The sequence below is a fragment of the Heteronotia binoei genome, chromosome 1 (genome assembly GCF_032191835.1).
Source record: "Heteronotia binoei isolate CCM8104 ecotype False Entrance Well chromosome 1, APGP_CSIRO_Hbin_v1, whole genome shotgun sequence".
Lineage (NCBI taxonomy): Eukaryota > Metazoa > Chordata > Lepidosauria > Squamata > Gekkonidae > Heteronotia > Heteronotia binoei.
Window position 1 is genome coordinate 19,202,315 of NC_083223.1, and position 15,077 is coordinate 19,217,391.

Genomic DNA, 15,077 nt, shown 5'->3' on the forward strand with positions numbered 1-15,077 from the left:
GCACCATCTGGAATGGCCTTGGGTTAGCCATATCTATCGAGGGAGTTATCCTTGAAAGGGCAGCTGCTGTGAGAGCCCTCTCAGCCCCACCCACCTCACATGGTGTCTGTTGTGGAAAGGTTATGATATAGGAGATTCAGAGATCAGGGCGGAGTATAAATTTGTAGTCTTCTTCTTCTACACTAGGTGGAATGACAACCAGAATTTGCATAAGCCAATTACATATGATCAGGACTTTTTTTGTAGAAAAAGCCCAGCAAGACCTCATTTACATATTAGGCCACACACCCCTGAGGTCACCATTGTTTCACACAGGGCTTTTTTGTAGGAAAAGCCCAGCAGGACCTCATTTGCATATATTTCCACACCCCCTAACACCAAGCTAGCCAGTTCCTCCTATATAAAAAAAGGAGCCCTGCATATGATCATAACACCATTTCTGAATGGTATGCATGCATTTATATAGTCTGAAATGGGTACTCTTTTTTTCTTATTGCTGCCTCCAGGCCACTTAAAAAGACCTGTGCAATGTTTACAATAGACAAAGTCAAAAAGATGTATATATCTTTAAATTCAAGTGCGTGAGTACATAACTTTTGAATTAACTGATAAGTTTGCTCAAAGCAGGCAACTGAGTATGGATGATCCCATTTTGGGATTCTTCTCTCCTAGATTTTTTTTTTTTTAAATCTTCCAATTTCAATCTGATTTGGGCCTGGATTCCAAACCGCCCCTATCCCGGACGGCCAAAATGATTCAATTCAGATATTATAATCTGTCGGAAAGGTTTCAAATACTTTCTGATGACACACTCACCTATAAAGAACTGCTGCTTGTCTAACAAGCAGGAAGCAGTTGAACAACCTCTTCTACTGGTTCAGGAGGAAGGATGCACTTCTGTATCATCCTAAAGTCAAGCATAATCTAGAGCATGCTTTGTTTTTAGAGCATGTTTTGGCCAAATATATCAAAAGAGAAAGATCATCCAATTTGATGTACTTGTTGTTTCCACGTGAAAATGTAGGTTTGGCATTAAAAAACTGGTAATTCTTAAAACTGTCAATATCTGAAGCAATTCATTCCGCTTACCTGATGCGAAAAATACTTGTACAGGTAGGCACCCCCGAGTATCACAACAGCAAGCATAAAAGCCAGCCCAAAGCACATACACCAACACCAGCACCAAGCTCTCCTCTGTCGAACAGGCACCACTGCCTCGGGATCCTACAGATAAAAAGGAAAACAAAACAATCATTTATGTCTCCACAAAGTATGATCGCACGAGCTGAGAAACCAACCCACAAGTCTGAAGGCTGGCATCTTCTTTCCTACCTCCTTTACTTGCACTTGAGTACACAGTTGTTCAGAGGGGTGGGGAGATAAAAAGTTATTCTTGAACTGCAAGGGCCATTCCAACAAATGAGGAACTATGAATATATTGCATACTCAAAGCGGAAGAGCAAGAGTTCGCTGTGGAACTTCACTGTTAAAGGTTAGCCAGATTCTGTGCATTCTTCAATTTCCTTGTGTGTGTCAGAAGCTTTCTCCAGCAAGTGCCAACATCTCTGGGCTACAAATCTTTCCAACAAAGGCAAAGGTTGCTACAATCGTTTGCTTTTTATGCAATTTCTGTTTTACTGAGACACCACCCCTCTGCTGCTAATATACATTCCTGTGTCTCCTTCTCTGGGAGCCATGATTTCAATAGCTATGTTACGTTGTCATCATGAACTGAGTTCTCAGACTAGTTTCTTAACTTAAGCTATTCCAAGTAATTCCAGTGCTAGGGCTTTGTATTCCTTCTTCAGCTGCAGCAAGCAAGTTCCCTAAAACTGAGGCCTGTAAGTGACCTTCCCATGAGAAGTGACAAACATCACACAGCCCTTCACTTCAGCTTTTTGCTAGCTTACACAAGAAGTACAGGTCAAAGGGCAGATGTTGTCACCTTGGGATCAGCGGTCAAGAGGAGAAATAACAGCTGTGTCTGTTCTTTCTGCGCAAAAGCAAAAGAGAGCAGCTTCAAAGCTTAAAGTGTGAAGAGCAAGTAAAGGGGAAAGGGGTAAAAGCACAGGATTGGTGGGTTCGGGAAAGGAATTTGATGCGGCACCGTGGTGTAGACGCTTCTGCGTGCAAGCTCCAGATGCAGAAGCATAAGAGGATGGGCAGAACTGAGAAACAGCAAGAGACCCTGAAATCTAAAAACAGCAGAACTGGAAGAACTCCTGCAATGCTTATTATTGTGAGTGCTCCAAATATATACATAACACCCCGTTTCTCAACAACGCTTCTTCGAATCCAGAAACTTCCTCTTGCAAAGGGCTCAGGGATAGCTGCAGAACTGTTAGTGAAAGTACTTGTATTAGAGAAATTAACTCATGCCTTGTAATGACAGCAGGGGTGTAGCCAGTGGGGGGTGCTGGGGGTGGTACCCCCTATCGAATCTGCAGCACCCCCACCCAATCTTCCCTTGAATGGGAGGGCACCCCTAGCGCCACCCACCCCAGGCTACAACCATGGATGACAGTGAGCCTGATTTATATCTGAATTATGTACATAGTTCTCCAATGCAGGTAGTGGGTAGAATGCTCAACTAGGATCTGGGAGAACCAGGTTTGAATCCCTGCTCTGCCATGGAAGCTTGCTGGGTAGCCTCGGATCAGTCACACACTCTCAGTTTGACTTATATCTCACCAGGCTGTTGTAAGGATAAAATCAGAATTATGTAGAAGAAGGAATGCAGATTTATACCCCGCCATTCTCTCTGAATCAGAGACTCAGAGTGGCTTACAATCTCCTATATCTTCTCCCCCCCCCCCCACAAAAGACACCCTGTGAGGTGGGTGGGGCTGAGAGGGCTCTCACAGCAGCTGCCCTTTCTAGGACAACCTCTGCCAGAGCTATGGCTGACCCAAGGCCATTCCAGCAGCTGCAAGTGGAGGAGTGGGGAATCAAACCTGGTTCTCCCAGGTAAGATTCCACGCACTTAACCACTACGCCAAACCAGCTCATGTAAGATGCCTTAGGCCCCCACTAGGAATAAAGCTTGAGTACAAATGAAGTAAATAAATAAAACTGGGCTTCTGGAGGCAATCCATTCATCTAGCCCAGCTCCTTGGAACGGACTGACGCCCAATCAGGTCTAAAAGACTGACTTGCATCACCCATGTTGTTACAGCCTGCCATAACCAGATACCAAAATCCACAAAAAAACAAAGCAGTTTGCAAACTGCATAACTTCATCTAATTCTAAGTGTACTTGCAGAAACGGTCAAAATTTCATCAAAAAAGGCATCATCCTGTGAGATCTGCATTACACGCGTACAAAGCCTCTTGCCCCGGGTCTTCCTCCACAGTGTATGTCCTGCGTATTTTTACTTCACCCACAAGAGACACATTTCAAACTTTAATAAGATTTCCTAGTAATATGTATTTTCTTTTGGAGGACAAACTTCTACATGCATTGAATAGATGAAATGCTTACAGCTTAAAGAGTAAAATTTTTGCAGGACGTCTGCAAGTATATTTATATCATATTGGCCCAGGCTAGCCTGATCTTCTCACATCTCAGAAGCTAAGGTATCTTACATAATTCTCTCTTCTTGTTCAGAACTTGGATGGGAGATCCCCAAGGAATACCGGCATTGTGGTGCAGAGAAAGGTGACGGCAGACTGCCTCTGGAGAGCCAGTTTGGTGCAATGGTTAAGTGCGTGGACTCTTATCTGGGAGAACCGGGTTTGAATCCCCACTAATCCACATGCACCTGCTGGAATGGCCTTGGGTCAGCCTTAGCTCTTGCAGGAGTTGTCCATGAAAGGGCAGATGCTATAAGAGCTCTCTCAGCCCCACCTACCTCACAGGGTGCCTGTTGTGTGTGTGTGTGGGGGGGGGAGATAGAGGAGATTGTGACCACTCTGACTCTCTGAGATTCAGAGTATAGGGCGGGATATAAATCCAGTATCATCATCTTCTTCTCTGAACGTCTGTTCCCTTGAAAACCCTACTGTGTTGCTGTAAGTCAGCTGTGACCTGGGCAGCAAAACATAAACAAAGAAACTATATAAACATTATTTACATAGAACACATTTTGAGTCCAGTGGTACTTTTAAGACCAACAAAAGTTTATTCAAAGTATAAGCTTTCATGTGCATGCAAACTTCTTCAGATGCAGTGAAACAGAACGTCTTCAACTATTATATATAGGTGTGAGTGTGTTTGCATAATTTATTTTTAGGCAGTGGTGGTGGGGTTATTTGCTAGGAAGGGCTAGTTCATGGGTGGCCAAACTTGCTTAACGTAAGAGCCACATAGAATAAAGTTCAGATGTTTGAGAGCCACGAGACATGAACATCAGATGTTTCATAACTGCAAGACAGGAAGGGAAGAAGGGGTGGAAAGAAAGCAACTTTAAATGCATTACCCAAGCCACCAGCTAACTTGGCTTGGAGAAGTGATTTAAAAGAGACAAATACATTCTCCAAGCCAGCCAACAGGGCAGCGGGAGCTTTGAGAGCCGCACAAGACGTGTGAAAGAGCCACAGTTTGGCCACCCCTGGGCTAGTTAGAGACAAGACGCAGAAGTAACTGGGTGATTATAGATGAGATTCGATTAAGGCAGTTGGTAAGATCTGTGAATAGCAGCGAATTGGCTACAAATACAAGAGTTAACTAACAGATGTGAGAACTGAGTTTGAGTTCAGCAGTACCTCCAAGACCAATGAAGTTCAATTCTGGGTATAAGCGAGAACTGAGAGACTGTGTAGATGCACACTCTATTTACATTATTAACACAGTATTTGCATTTTATAAGCAGCATTGGGAAGGAGGGAGGTGAGAAATGGGAATTTTGAAACGATTCTTAGCTCCAAGGAGCTGAATTCTAAACCTGATCCTATTTTAGTTCACTTCAACTCTGGCCTGTCATACCAACAAAGGGGGTTTCTCCATCTTGTTTGTGCAGAGAGCATACCTCCTTGCTCCCCCCCTCCCCATTTCTTCTACAGAGTACTCGCAGAATGTGTGTACCAGTCCATTTAACTTCTGCCTGTCCCCTAGCACTACACACAGCCCTCCTAATCACTGGAGTAAAGGGATTAGAAAGGAGAAGAACTGTTCTTATCTCTGCCTGCAAGCTGCTATGACCATATCGCAAGGAGAGCAAGAATTATTCAATGCTAGTAGCCATGTGGGTTACATTGGTTTCTGTGCATACTTGGTAGGGAAGTTTTCAGTGGGTTATACTGCGATTGGCAGTGACTGCTCTGTTGCCATGGAGTCTGTGGAAGTGGCTGCCAAATATTGCTGTGTTAGCTTTTCTCATCTCAAAATATATATAGAGGCCTGGGCGAAATGGCAGAACTGTGTTACTGTCTGCACTGGAGGAATTTCTAAAAAACCAGAATATATGGGCCATGAGCTAATAGAAGATAATGAAAACCGAAGAATGTGTTAATGCACTTTCTGATTAAAATACATTTTGCAAAAAGCAAATGAATTACGTCAATCACGATCCACGCTTAAAATTCTGCATGCATCGACAACAGTAAGAGGACCAAAAAGCCCCACTGGACATGGTGAGATCAAAAAGGTCTACCACATCTCATTGGAAAATTTCCATGTGAATCTCCTGCCTGAAGCCTTCCTTTCTTGATGATGGCAGCATCTTTTGTCTTGGCATAACTCAGGGGTTATTTGTAGCAAAATAGGTGGTGAAGCTCATTAGCATAACTCATTAGCATATGCCACCACCACCCCCAGCCAAAGGCAACCTGATGCAAGGAGAGCCCTGGGTGAATGAGGCCTGCTTGGGCTGGCTAGAGATCCAGTCAGCCTGGGGCTCTCCTGGGCTGCCCCCCCACCACAGTCAAAAGGCCAGCAAGCCACCCGCAATCACATAAGAAGTGGAGAAAGGGTGTTGAGGGCTTCTCCAGAGGTTATAATGAGGGCTGCTGGGGATGTAGCAAAGCTCCTAGTGGCTGGCTGGCTGCCCGCTCTCCTAATCCAGGGATTCTTATGCAGCTACACCTACTATTCAATGGGCAAGGCTGGTGGGGAGGAAGAGGGGGGACCGTCAGAAAGGTTAAGGAGCTGTGCTCCTGTGAGCTCCTGCTGAATCTGAGGCCTGGCATAATTGAACACATTTGATGGACGCTGAGTGACTGTGCTCAGACCGACTGACTTGTGGAAAATGCTGAAACATTTGCATGGATTCTTGTCTTGTTTAGAATATAAATTCTTGTTTTGTTTAGACTATAACAATATCTTGGTAGGATGATGAGGGAAAGTCAAAGCTGGTTTTTTACTACTGGAGTCAGGAAGCAATTTACCCTGAAGCTAACAAAAGGAGGAACTGAGATAGGGACAACTAACAAGAATTAATTCCCGTAACTGCTTTGATTTAAATGGCCGATCCCAAATTTTCCATTGTTTGAGTCCAAACATTCAAAATAAATCATTAACAATTCAGACTGCTCTCCACTGAAGCAAGCTTTTTATTTTAATTTGCAGCTGTGCTGGAGAACAGCAACAGCATTCAATATTTGTTTCCAAAGTCAATTCTAAGTAAATATATTACCCCAAAAGACAAGACCAAAACACCAATTCCCACTCTATTCCCCATAGAGGAAGGGCAAGATATATATGAAAAGTGTTATAGAAACAGAAGAAAATCCTGTGATAATTGCTCCTAAAACTCTAACTTTAAGTTCAGAACATCACTCAGAAAGCTAAACTACAGTGAAATTTTTGTCCGTGATTTTCCATCTTATCTATGTGATTGTGCTTCAGCCTCGGCCAAGTCTCATGGGCAAGGTGCAAGATTGAAGGTAATTTTCAGAGCGCTGTAGAATTTATAATCTGGCGAGCTAAAGACTTCTGATTAGCTAAAACATCTGAGGGAAGTGCCAAATAAGTTAATGAAGACCATGTCCTAACTATGCAGTATATGTATATTTTTCCAGACACTAATGTAATATATTCTGCTAAATACAACTAAAGGAAGAAGAAAAGAGTGGGGAAAAAAATTACAAGTAAAATTCCAACTTCAGTGATGAATTGATCTAGTGGTACCCATACAGTGCAATCTTAAACAGAGTTACAGCATTTTAAGAACTAATTTTCATTACGATTCTCACAAAAAAGTCAAGGTACATTCTGAACTCATTCTCACTTAAGAGACAACAATGCAAAAAGCAGATCAGACGTAGTTTCTAACTAATATAATCTAGAACATAAGAGAAGCCATGCTGCATCAGGCCAACTGCCCATTCAGTTCAACTCTGTGTTACACAATGGCCAAAAAACAGGTGCCACCAGGAGGTCCACCAGCAAGGCCAGACTCCAGAAGCCCTCCCACTGTTGCCCTTCAAACACCAAGAACACAGAGCATCCATCTATATCTTGCGGCTTACAGCCACTGATGTGCCTCTAATCTCTTGTCTGCTCGTAGCTGCTACCACTTTGTGTGGCAGTGAATTCCATGTGTCAATTACTCTTTGGGTGAAGAACTTCTTATCTAAACCTACTGCTCACTAATTTTATTGAGTGCCCACGAGTTCTTGTACTGTGAGAAAGGGAGAAAAGTACTTCTTTGTCTTCTCTATCTCATGTATAATTTTGAAAATCTCTAATCTACAGATAAAGGTATCAACATTTCCCCTTCCCACCTGTACCATATACAAATATAAACGTGCCTAAGTCACGTGTGCTAGATCGGCATCCCATCTTTTCTCCAAGAAGCTCAGGGGACGACCTTTATTATTTTTTTGGCTATGAAGTTGCAGCTGACTTATGGTGGCCCTGTCGGATTTTAAAAGAAAGAGACCTTCAGAGGTAGTTCGGCATTGCATACCTCTGTGCACTGACCCTGGTACTCCTTGGTGGTCTCCCTTCCGAATACTGACAGCACTGACCCAACTTAGCTTCTTAAATGTGACAAGATCAGGCTCGTCTGAGCTATCCAGGGAGTATTTAATTTGTATCCCGACCTCCCCGCCGAAGCAGGCTCAGGGCAGCTCACAACACAGGCATTTCAACAATTAAAACATACATATTATAGCTGAACCATTTATAAAATTGATCATCATTATAGTTAAAAACATTCTAAGATTAAATTAGTTAAAAACTTGGCGTTATGCATCGTACAGTTTTTCCGTGGTGACGGTATTCATTCACCAGTATGCTGTAGGATCATTAAGTAAAGGACAGCTGAAAAAGAGCAGTCTTGCAGGCCCTGCGGAACTGAGCAAGGTTCCGCAAGGCCCACACCTCTTCTGGTAATTGGTTCCACCAGTGTGGGGCTGAGGTCAAGAAGGCCCTTTCTCTAGTAACTTTGAGAACCAGATCGCAGTGCCCTCTGGGGAATATATGGGGAGAGATGGTCCCGAAGGTAGGCAGGCCCTTGGCCATATAGGGCTTTAAAGGTAATGACCAGCACCTTGTACCAAAGCCGGTACACTATTGGCAACCAATGAAGTTCCTGCAGCCCCGGCTGTATGTGCTTCCATCTAGGGAGCCCCAATAACAGCCTGGTCGCTGCATTCTGCACTAGCTGCAGTTTCCGGATTCGGCACAGGGGCAGCCCCATGTAGAGTGCATTACAGTAGTCCAACCTAGAAGTGACCATCGCATGGATCACTGTTGCTAAGTCGCCGCGCTCCAAGAAAGGGACCAACTGCTTCACCCGCCAAAGATGAAAAAAAGCGGATTTAGCAGTGGCTGCTATCTGGGCCTCCATTGTCAAGGCAGGCTCCAGCAGCACTCCCAAGCTCTTGACCTTGCGCGCCATTTGCAATGGCGCACCATCAAATGCTAGTGGGGGGATTTCCCTACCCAGGCCACCGCGACTCAGGCAAAGGACCTCTGTCTTCGCTGGGTTCAACTTCAGTCTACTCAGCCTGAGCCAACCTGCCACAGCTTGCAACGCCAGGTCTAGGTTTCTTGGGACATGGTCAGGCCGGCCGTCCATCAGTAGATAGAGTTGGGTGTTATCAGCATATTGGTGACAGCCCAACCAATACCTCCAGGCAATCTGGGCAAGAGGGCGCATGTAGATGTTGAATAACATCAGGGAGAGAACCGCCCTCCGTGGCACCCCACAATTAAGCGGGTGCCTCTGGGACAGTTCACCCCCAATCGCAACCCTTTGTCCCTGACCATCAAGGAAAGAGGAAAGCCACTGCAAGGCCAACCTCTGAATTCCCACATCGGCGAGGCGGCGGGTCAGCAATTGATGGTCAACCGTATCAAACGCAGCCGATAGGTCTAACAACATCAGTACCCGCCGAACCGCCTCAATCCAGATGTTGCTAGAGGTCATCCACTAGGGCGACCAGCACTGTCTCCGTCCCATGGCCTGGGTGAAAGCCGGACTGGTGGGGATCTAAAACAGAAGCGTCATCCAGAAAACTCTGTAACTTTCATGCTACTGCCCTCTCAATAATTTTACCCAAAAAGGGTAAATTCGAGACCGGACAATAATGTGCCAATTCGGCCGGATCTGATGTAGCTTTTTTCAGAAGAGGGCAAACCACAGCCTCTTTAAGAGGTGTTGAAAAAAGTCCTTCCAAGAGGGATCTATTTACGATGTCCCGTATAGGACATCTAAGCTCTCTCTGGCAAGATTTAACTGGCCAGGAGGGGCAAGGGTCCAGATCACAAGTTGTTGGGCGTACAGTGGAGAAGATTCTGTCTACAGAAAGAAGACCTGGCTTGGAGAAGTGATTTAAAGAGAGAAATTCCTTCTCCAATCTAGCCGATGGAGTGGCAGGGACTTTGAGAGCCACACTATGTGAAAGAGCCACATGTGGCTCCTGAGCCACAGTTTGGCCACCCCTGAATCAGAGTATGCTTCTGTGTAAAAATGGACACATCCATGCGGATTGCAAAAGCTAGTCTGCTGCAGCAAAATACAGCAAAAGTCCAATGGCAGCTTAAAGCACTATTATTAATTCAATAAGAACTTTTTCAGGTCAGCAAACACTTCTTCAAATGCATATGGAAATGAAACTAAAGAAGGGTGGCTTGCACAAGAAAGCTCACAACTCATAATAAAACTCCGCTGGTCTTGAATGGTGCCACTAGGAATCTTAACTTTGCTTCTATTGCTTCAGACCAACACAGCTGCCTGCCTTGATCAATCCTTCTTACAGTCTGGTTTCCCCACACAGTGAATCAACACTTTAAAGCAGGAGTGGCCGAACTGCAGCTTGGGAGCCACATGCAGCTCTTCCACACATATTGTGTGACTCTCAAAGCCCCCAGTGCCCAATCAGCTGGCTTGGAGAAGGCATTTCTCTCTTTAGATAACTTCTCTAAGCCAAGCCAACCAGCAGCTTGGAGAATGCATTTAAAGTTGCTTTCTTTTCACTTCTCCCATTTATTTGATTTCCTTCCTTCCTAATCTGATGTCCATGTCTTTCAGCTCTCAAACATCTGATGTATTCTATGTGGCTCCTACAGTAAGCAACTTTGGTCATCCCTGCTCTAAAAACTCACGATGGAATTAACTCTCAGCCTTAACTCTCCCCACCACCACCCAACCCGCCCCACAATGAATTCTCAGCTTGATTTCCATAGCTAAAGAAATGAGCAGTGACTCATAGAATCATAGAGTTGGAAGGGACCTCCAGGGTCATCTAATCCAACCCCCTGCACAATGCAGGAAACTCACAAACACCTCCCCCTAAATTCATAGGATCTTCATTGCTGTCAGATGGCCATCTAGCCTCCATTTAAAAACCTCCAAGGAAGAAGAGCCCACCACCTCCTGAGGAAGCCTGTTCCACTGAGAAATCGCTGTAACAATCAGGAAGTTCTTCCTAATGTTGAGCCGGAAACTCTTTTGATTTAATTTCAACCCATTGGTTCTGGTCCTACCTTCCGGGGCCACAGAAAACAATTCCACACCATCCTCTATATGACAGCCCTTGAAGATGGTGATCACCTCTCAGCCGCCTCCTCTCCAGGCTAAACATCCCCAGCTCCGTCAACCTTTCCTCATAGGACTTGGTCTCCAGACCCCTCACCATCTTCGGCGCCCTCCTCTGGACCTGTTCCAGCTTGTCTATATCCTTCTTAAAATGTGGTGCCCAAAACTGAACACAATACTCCAGGTGAGGTCTTACCAGAGCAGAGTAAAGCGATACCATCACATCACGTGATCTGGACAATATACTTCCGTTGATACAGCCCAAAACTGCATTTGCCTTTTTAGCCACCGCATCACACTGTTGACTCATGTTCAGCGTACGGTCCACTAAGACCCCTAGATCCTTTTCGCACATACTACTGCTAAGACAAGTCTCCCCCATCCTATAACCATGCATTGGATTTTCCCTACCTAAATGTATACATTTATCCCTGTTAAAACTCACAAAAGCTGATTGTGGAATACAACCTTGTTAGTCTTTACGGCTCCACGGAACTATCTCATATTCATGCTGACTGGGACCCTTGTGGTCAAGGTTAGATTCAGACTAGAGATTTCTCAGCTTCAGGCATTTAAGTCATTATACTATACTAGCACTCAAAAATCTGATGCGCCATATAATATTTCAAAAAGTTGCACAGACTGTTACAAAACCCATAAAAGCTGTCCAAATGCAGAGTCTGTCTTATAGGGCTACTGTTCTCCTCCATGTCACTTAGGAATTGTAGCTCCTCTACTGTATATTAAACTCCTACTGTTTTAGACAGAAGCTCAGGAATGACAAAGCTGGGGTCTTAGAAACTTTATGTGCATGGATTCTATCACCTGAAGTCCATTTGCTGGTTTTCCGTGACAAATAAATAAGATCCACATAGCGTTGTCGCTCAGAGGTACATCACTGTGCAAAGACAGAGCTGCAATTTTTTTTTATTTTTCTGTAGAAGATTAATCAGCCTCTTCAGAGGCCTGCTCAAGGTGACTCACGAACAGATTAATGTTTAAAGTCAGTGTGACAGGAGGAAATGTTTCCAGAATGCTTCAATCCACAGTCATCACAATCCTCTAAAACTGGGCCCATCAGGGGGGCTGCAAGGCAACCAACCTGAAAGGAATGAAAACGGGGCGCTAAACCAGGGGTAGAGTAGTTATGAATGTCAGACTAGTAGCTTGGATACCTGGGTTCTAATCCCCACTTGTGCTGTAAACACTTGCTGGGTGACCTTGAGCCAGTCACATTCTCTCCATCTCACCTAGCTCACAGGATTGTTGTGAGGATCAAATGGGAGGGCAGAAGGTTGTAAACTGCTTTGGGTCTCCACCAATGTTCCCTCTAAGCTGCAGAGTCTTATGAGCAAAAATTCTACTTTGTGAGCTACTGGCATTAAAGCTGTGAGCTCCTGCATAAACTATGGTGCTCTGGGGTCATCCTTCCTGAGCTAAGACAAAAATGTGTGAGCTGGAGGCTAAAAATCTGGGAGCTAGCTCACACTAACTCAGCTTAGAGGGAACACTGGTCCCCACCGGGGAGGAAGGAGGGGTACAAATGAATAAAATAAGTAAACCTCCGGTGTCAGACCAACAAATATTATTATTTTTTGGCGGGGTGGGGGGGGGGAGACTGAGGAGTCTTTGCAGCGCCAAGAGGAGTCTTTGCAGCGCCAACATCTTGAAGTCTCCCTGTTTAATTTTGAACCTACAGACTTCTAGGACAGGGGTGACCAAACTTGCTTAACCTGAGAGTCACACAGAATACGCATCAGACGTTTGAGAGCCGCAAGATATGAATGTCAGATGTTTCAGGGAAGGAAGGAAAATAGATGGGGGAGGGAGGAAAGAGAGAGAGGTGGAAAGAAAGCAACCTTAACTTTAAATGCATTCTCCAAGCCACCAGCTGGCTTGGAGAAGTGATTTAAAGAGACAAATGCCAAGCCGCCCAACCAGGCAGTGAGCCACCCAATATGGGTGAAAGAGCCCCATGTAGCCCTCCAGAGCTGGATTAACAATCAAGCCAAGCAGGCACTGGCCTACGGGGCCCCATGCCTTTAGGGGCCCCGGGCCAGCTCCCCTCCAGTTTCCCCCCCCCCCCTGCTTGCAGCTGCTCTTGACCAACTTGCCCGGCCAAGCGGCTGCTGGCGTTGTTGCCAAGTTTGCCTCTCCCCCGCAGCTTAGCAAAAGGGGTTTTTTTTGAGAAGGTGCCTGCAGTGGGGGTGATGGGCGGTGGCGCGGGTGCTCAGCCTCTGAGATAATTTGCAAGCCCCCCCCCTCCCCCAAATTTACAACTGCCTCTGGGCCTCCATCCGGCGCTGCAGCCCTCCCCCGACAAAGGCCTCTTTGGTCGTTTTATCCTTCGGGCGGCGTGTAGCAAAAGAAAGCGAGGTCTTCATCCCCCCCGGGCTCCTGCTGCAGGAGAGAAGGCAAAAGCGAAGGTTTCCCTGCAGCTTCACACGAGCTTCAGCTCTAGACCGAAGGGGAGCGACGCTGCGGAGCGGGGAGAAGGCGGCCTTTAAAGAACCGGGGAGACGCGGAGCGAGCCCCGCAGGAGCCTCCCCCAAGGCTAAAACAAAACCTCCTAAAAGCAGCAAGGGGGAAAAAACACACACACACACACAAGCGCCCGATCACGTCAGCCATTTTAGATTCAGGAGCGCAGCGCTCCTCGGCCGCCTCTCCGCGGAAACAACTTGCGGGTCTCGTCGAAGGCGCCCGCTCCAGTCTCCTTGCAGCCCTGCCACCGGGGCCCTGAGCTGCTGAGGCGGCGGCCTCCTCCTCCTCCTCACCTTGCCATCGGCGGGCACGATGAGCACCTGGCCCAGGCCGCCGCCCTCCTTGCCCTCCTCCTCGTCCTCCTTCTTGCCGCCCTCCTTCTGCGCCAAGGCCGAGTTGAACGACACCTTCACCATGGCGGCGGCGGCTGCAGCTGCTGCAGCGGCGGCGCTCTCCTCAGTTGCTTCTGAGGTGATTCCCTGGCAGCTTCCGGCTCGGCCCTCACCGGCTCTCCCCTGCTCCTGGAGGCGCTTCTTTGGCTCCGCCCCGGAGGCCAACCGAGCCGAGGCCGGGAAGGGAGGGGGGGAAGGTGTCAAGGAGCCCTGGGAAGGTTTCCTTCAGACGTAGGGTTGCCAATCCCCAGGTGGGGCAGGGTTTGCAGGTCCTCCCTCCACGCTTCAGGGTCATCAGAAAGGGGGGGGGGGGGTAGGGAAATGTCTGCTGGGCACTCCATTATTCCCCATGGAGACTGATTCCCATAGCAGGGGTGTCAAACATGCACTTTGGGGGGCTGAAGCAGCACCCCCCCCCCCGCTCCTGTCAGTCCCCCAAGCAACTGGCTGTCCTCTGCGTCCTTCTCCCTCTCTCTTGTTTTCTTCTGCAGAACAACTTGCTTTGCAAGGCTTGCTCAACTGCACAGGAGCTACAGAGCAAAACCTCTGTTTTCTCCATTGGCTGGGGGAGGAATAGCTTGCTTTGCCAGGTTCTCTCAATTGCACAGTGGAGCTACTGAGCCAAGCCTCTCTTCCTTCTATTGGCCGAGGCTCCCCCCCCCCAGTCCCCGGGGGAAGGAAGGAAAGAGCCAGAGCTTCCTTTGCCCAGTTCCCTGGATCCCATGGGAGAAATACAAAGAAAGCATCTTTAAGACCAATGAGTGCTAACATTTTAAGCATGTGTTAAATTTTTGAAAAATATTTGCGTTTGTCTGTGTTCTTTATAAAATTTGGTACCTAATATTAAATAGGTACATACATGGCCCAGCCCAACCCGACATGACTCGGCCCAACAAGATCTCATTTATGTCAGATCCGACCCTCACAGCAAATGAGTTTAACATCCCTGACATAGGGTATTGATCCAAGGGTATCTGAGGCTCGGGGGGGGGGGGGGGGGCTGTTTTTTTAAGTAGAGGCACCAGATTTTCAGCTTAGCATCTGATGCTTCTCAAAGCACCCTCCATGTTTCAGAAAGATTGGACCAGGGGGTACAATTCTATGAGCCCCAAAAGAAGGTGCCCCTATTCTTCATTATTTCCAGTGGAGGGAAGGCATTTAAAAGGTGTGCCGTCCGTTTAAATATGAGGGCCAGAACTCGCTTTGGAGTTCAATCATGCTCGTCACAACCTGGCTCCTGCCTCCAGGGGGTCCAATTCTATGAGCCCCCCAAAAA

The 15,077-nt window shown here is 46.6% G+C and overlaps 1 protein-coding gene across 1 annotated transcript in view; it reads right to left on the reverse strand.

Moving 5' to 3' along the window:
• ITM2B (integral membrane protein 2B) overlaps positions 1-14,025 on the reverse strand; it is a 34,293-nt gene extending 20,268 nt beyond the window's left edge. The window contains exons 1-2 of the mRNA XM_060231696.1: positions 13,703-14,025; positions 1,090-1,224 (exon numbers count right to left, since the gene is read on the reverse strand). Coding sequence (XP_060087679.1) covers positions 1,090-1,224; positions 13,703-13,825 — 258 coding nt within the window. The 5' untranslated portion in view covers positions 13,826-14,025. The remainder of the gene's footprint in view (positions 1-1,089; positions 1,225-13,702) is intronic.
• Between the last annotated feature and the right edge of the window lie 1,052 nt (positions 14,026-15,077).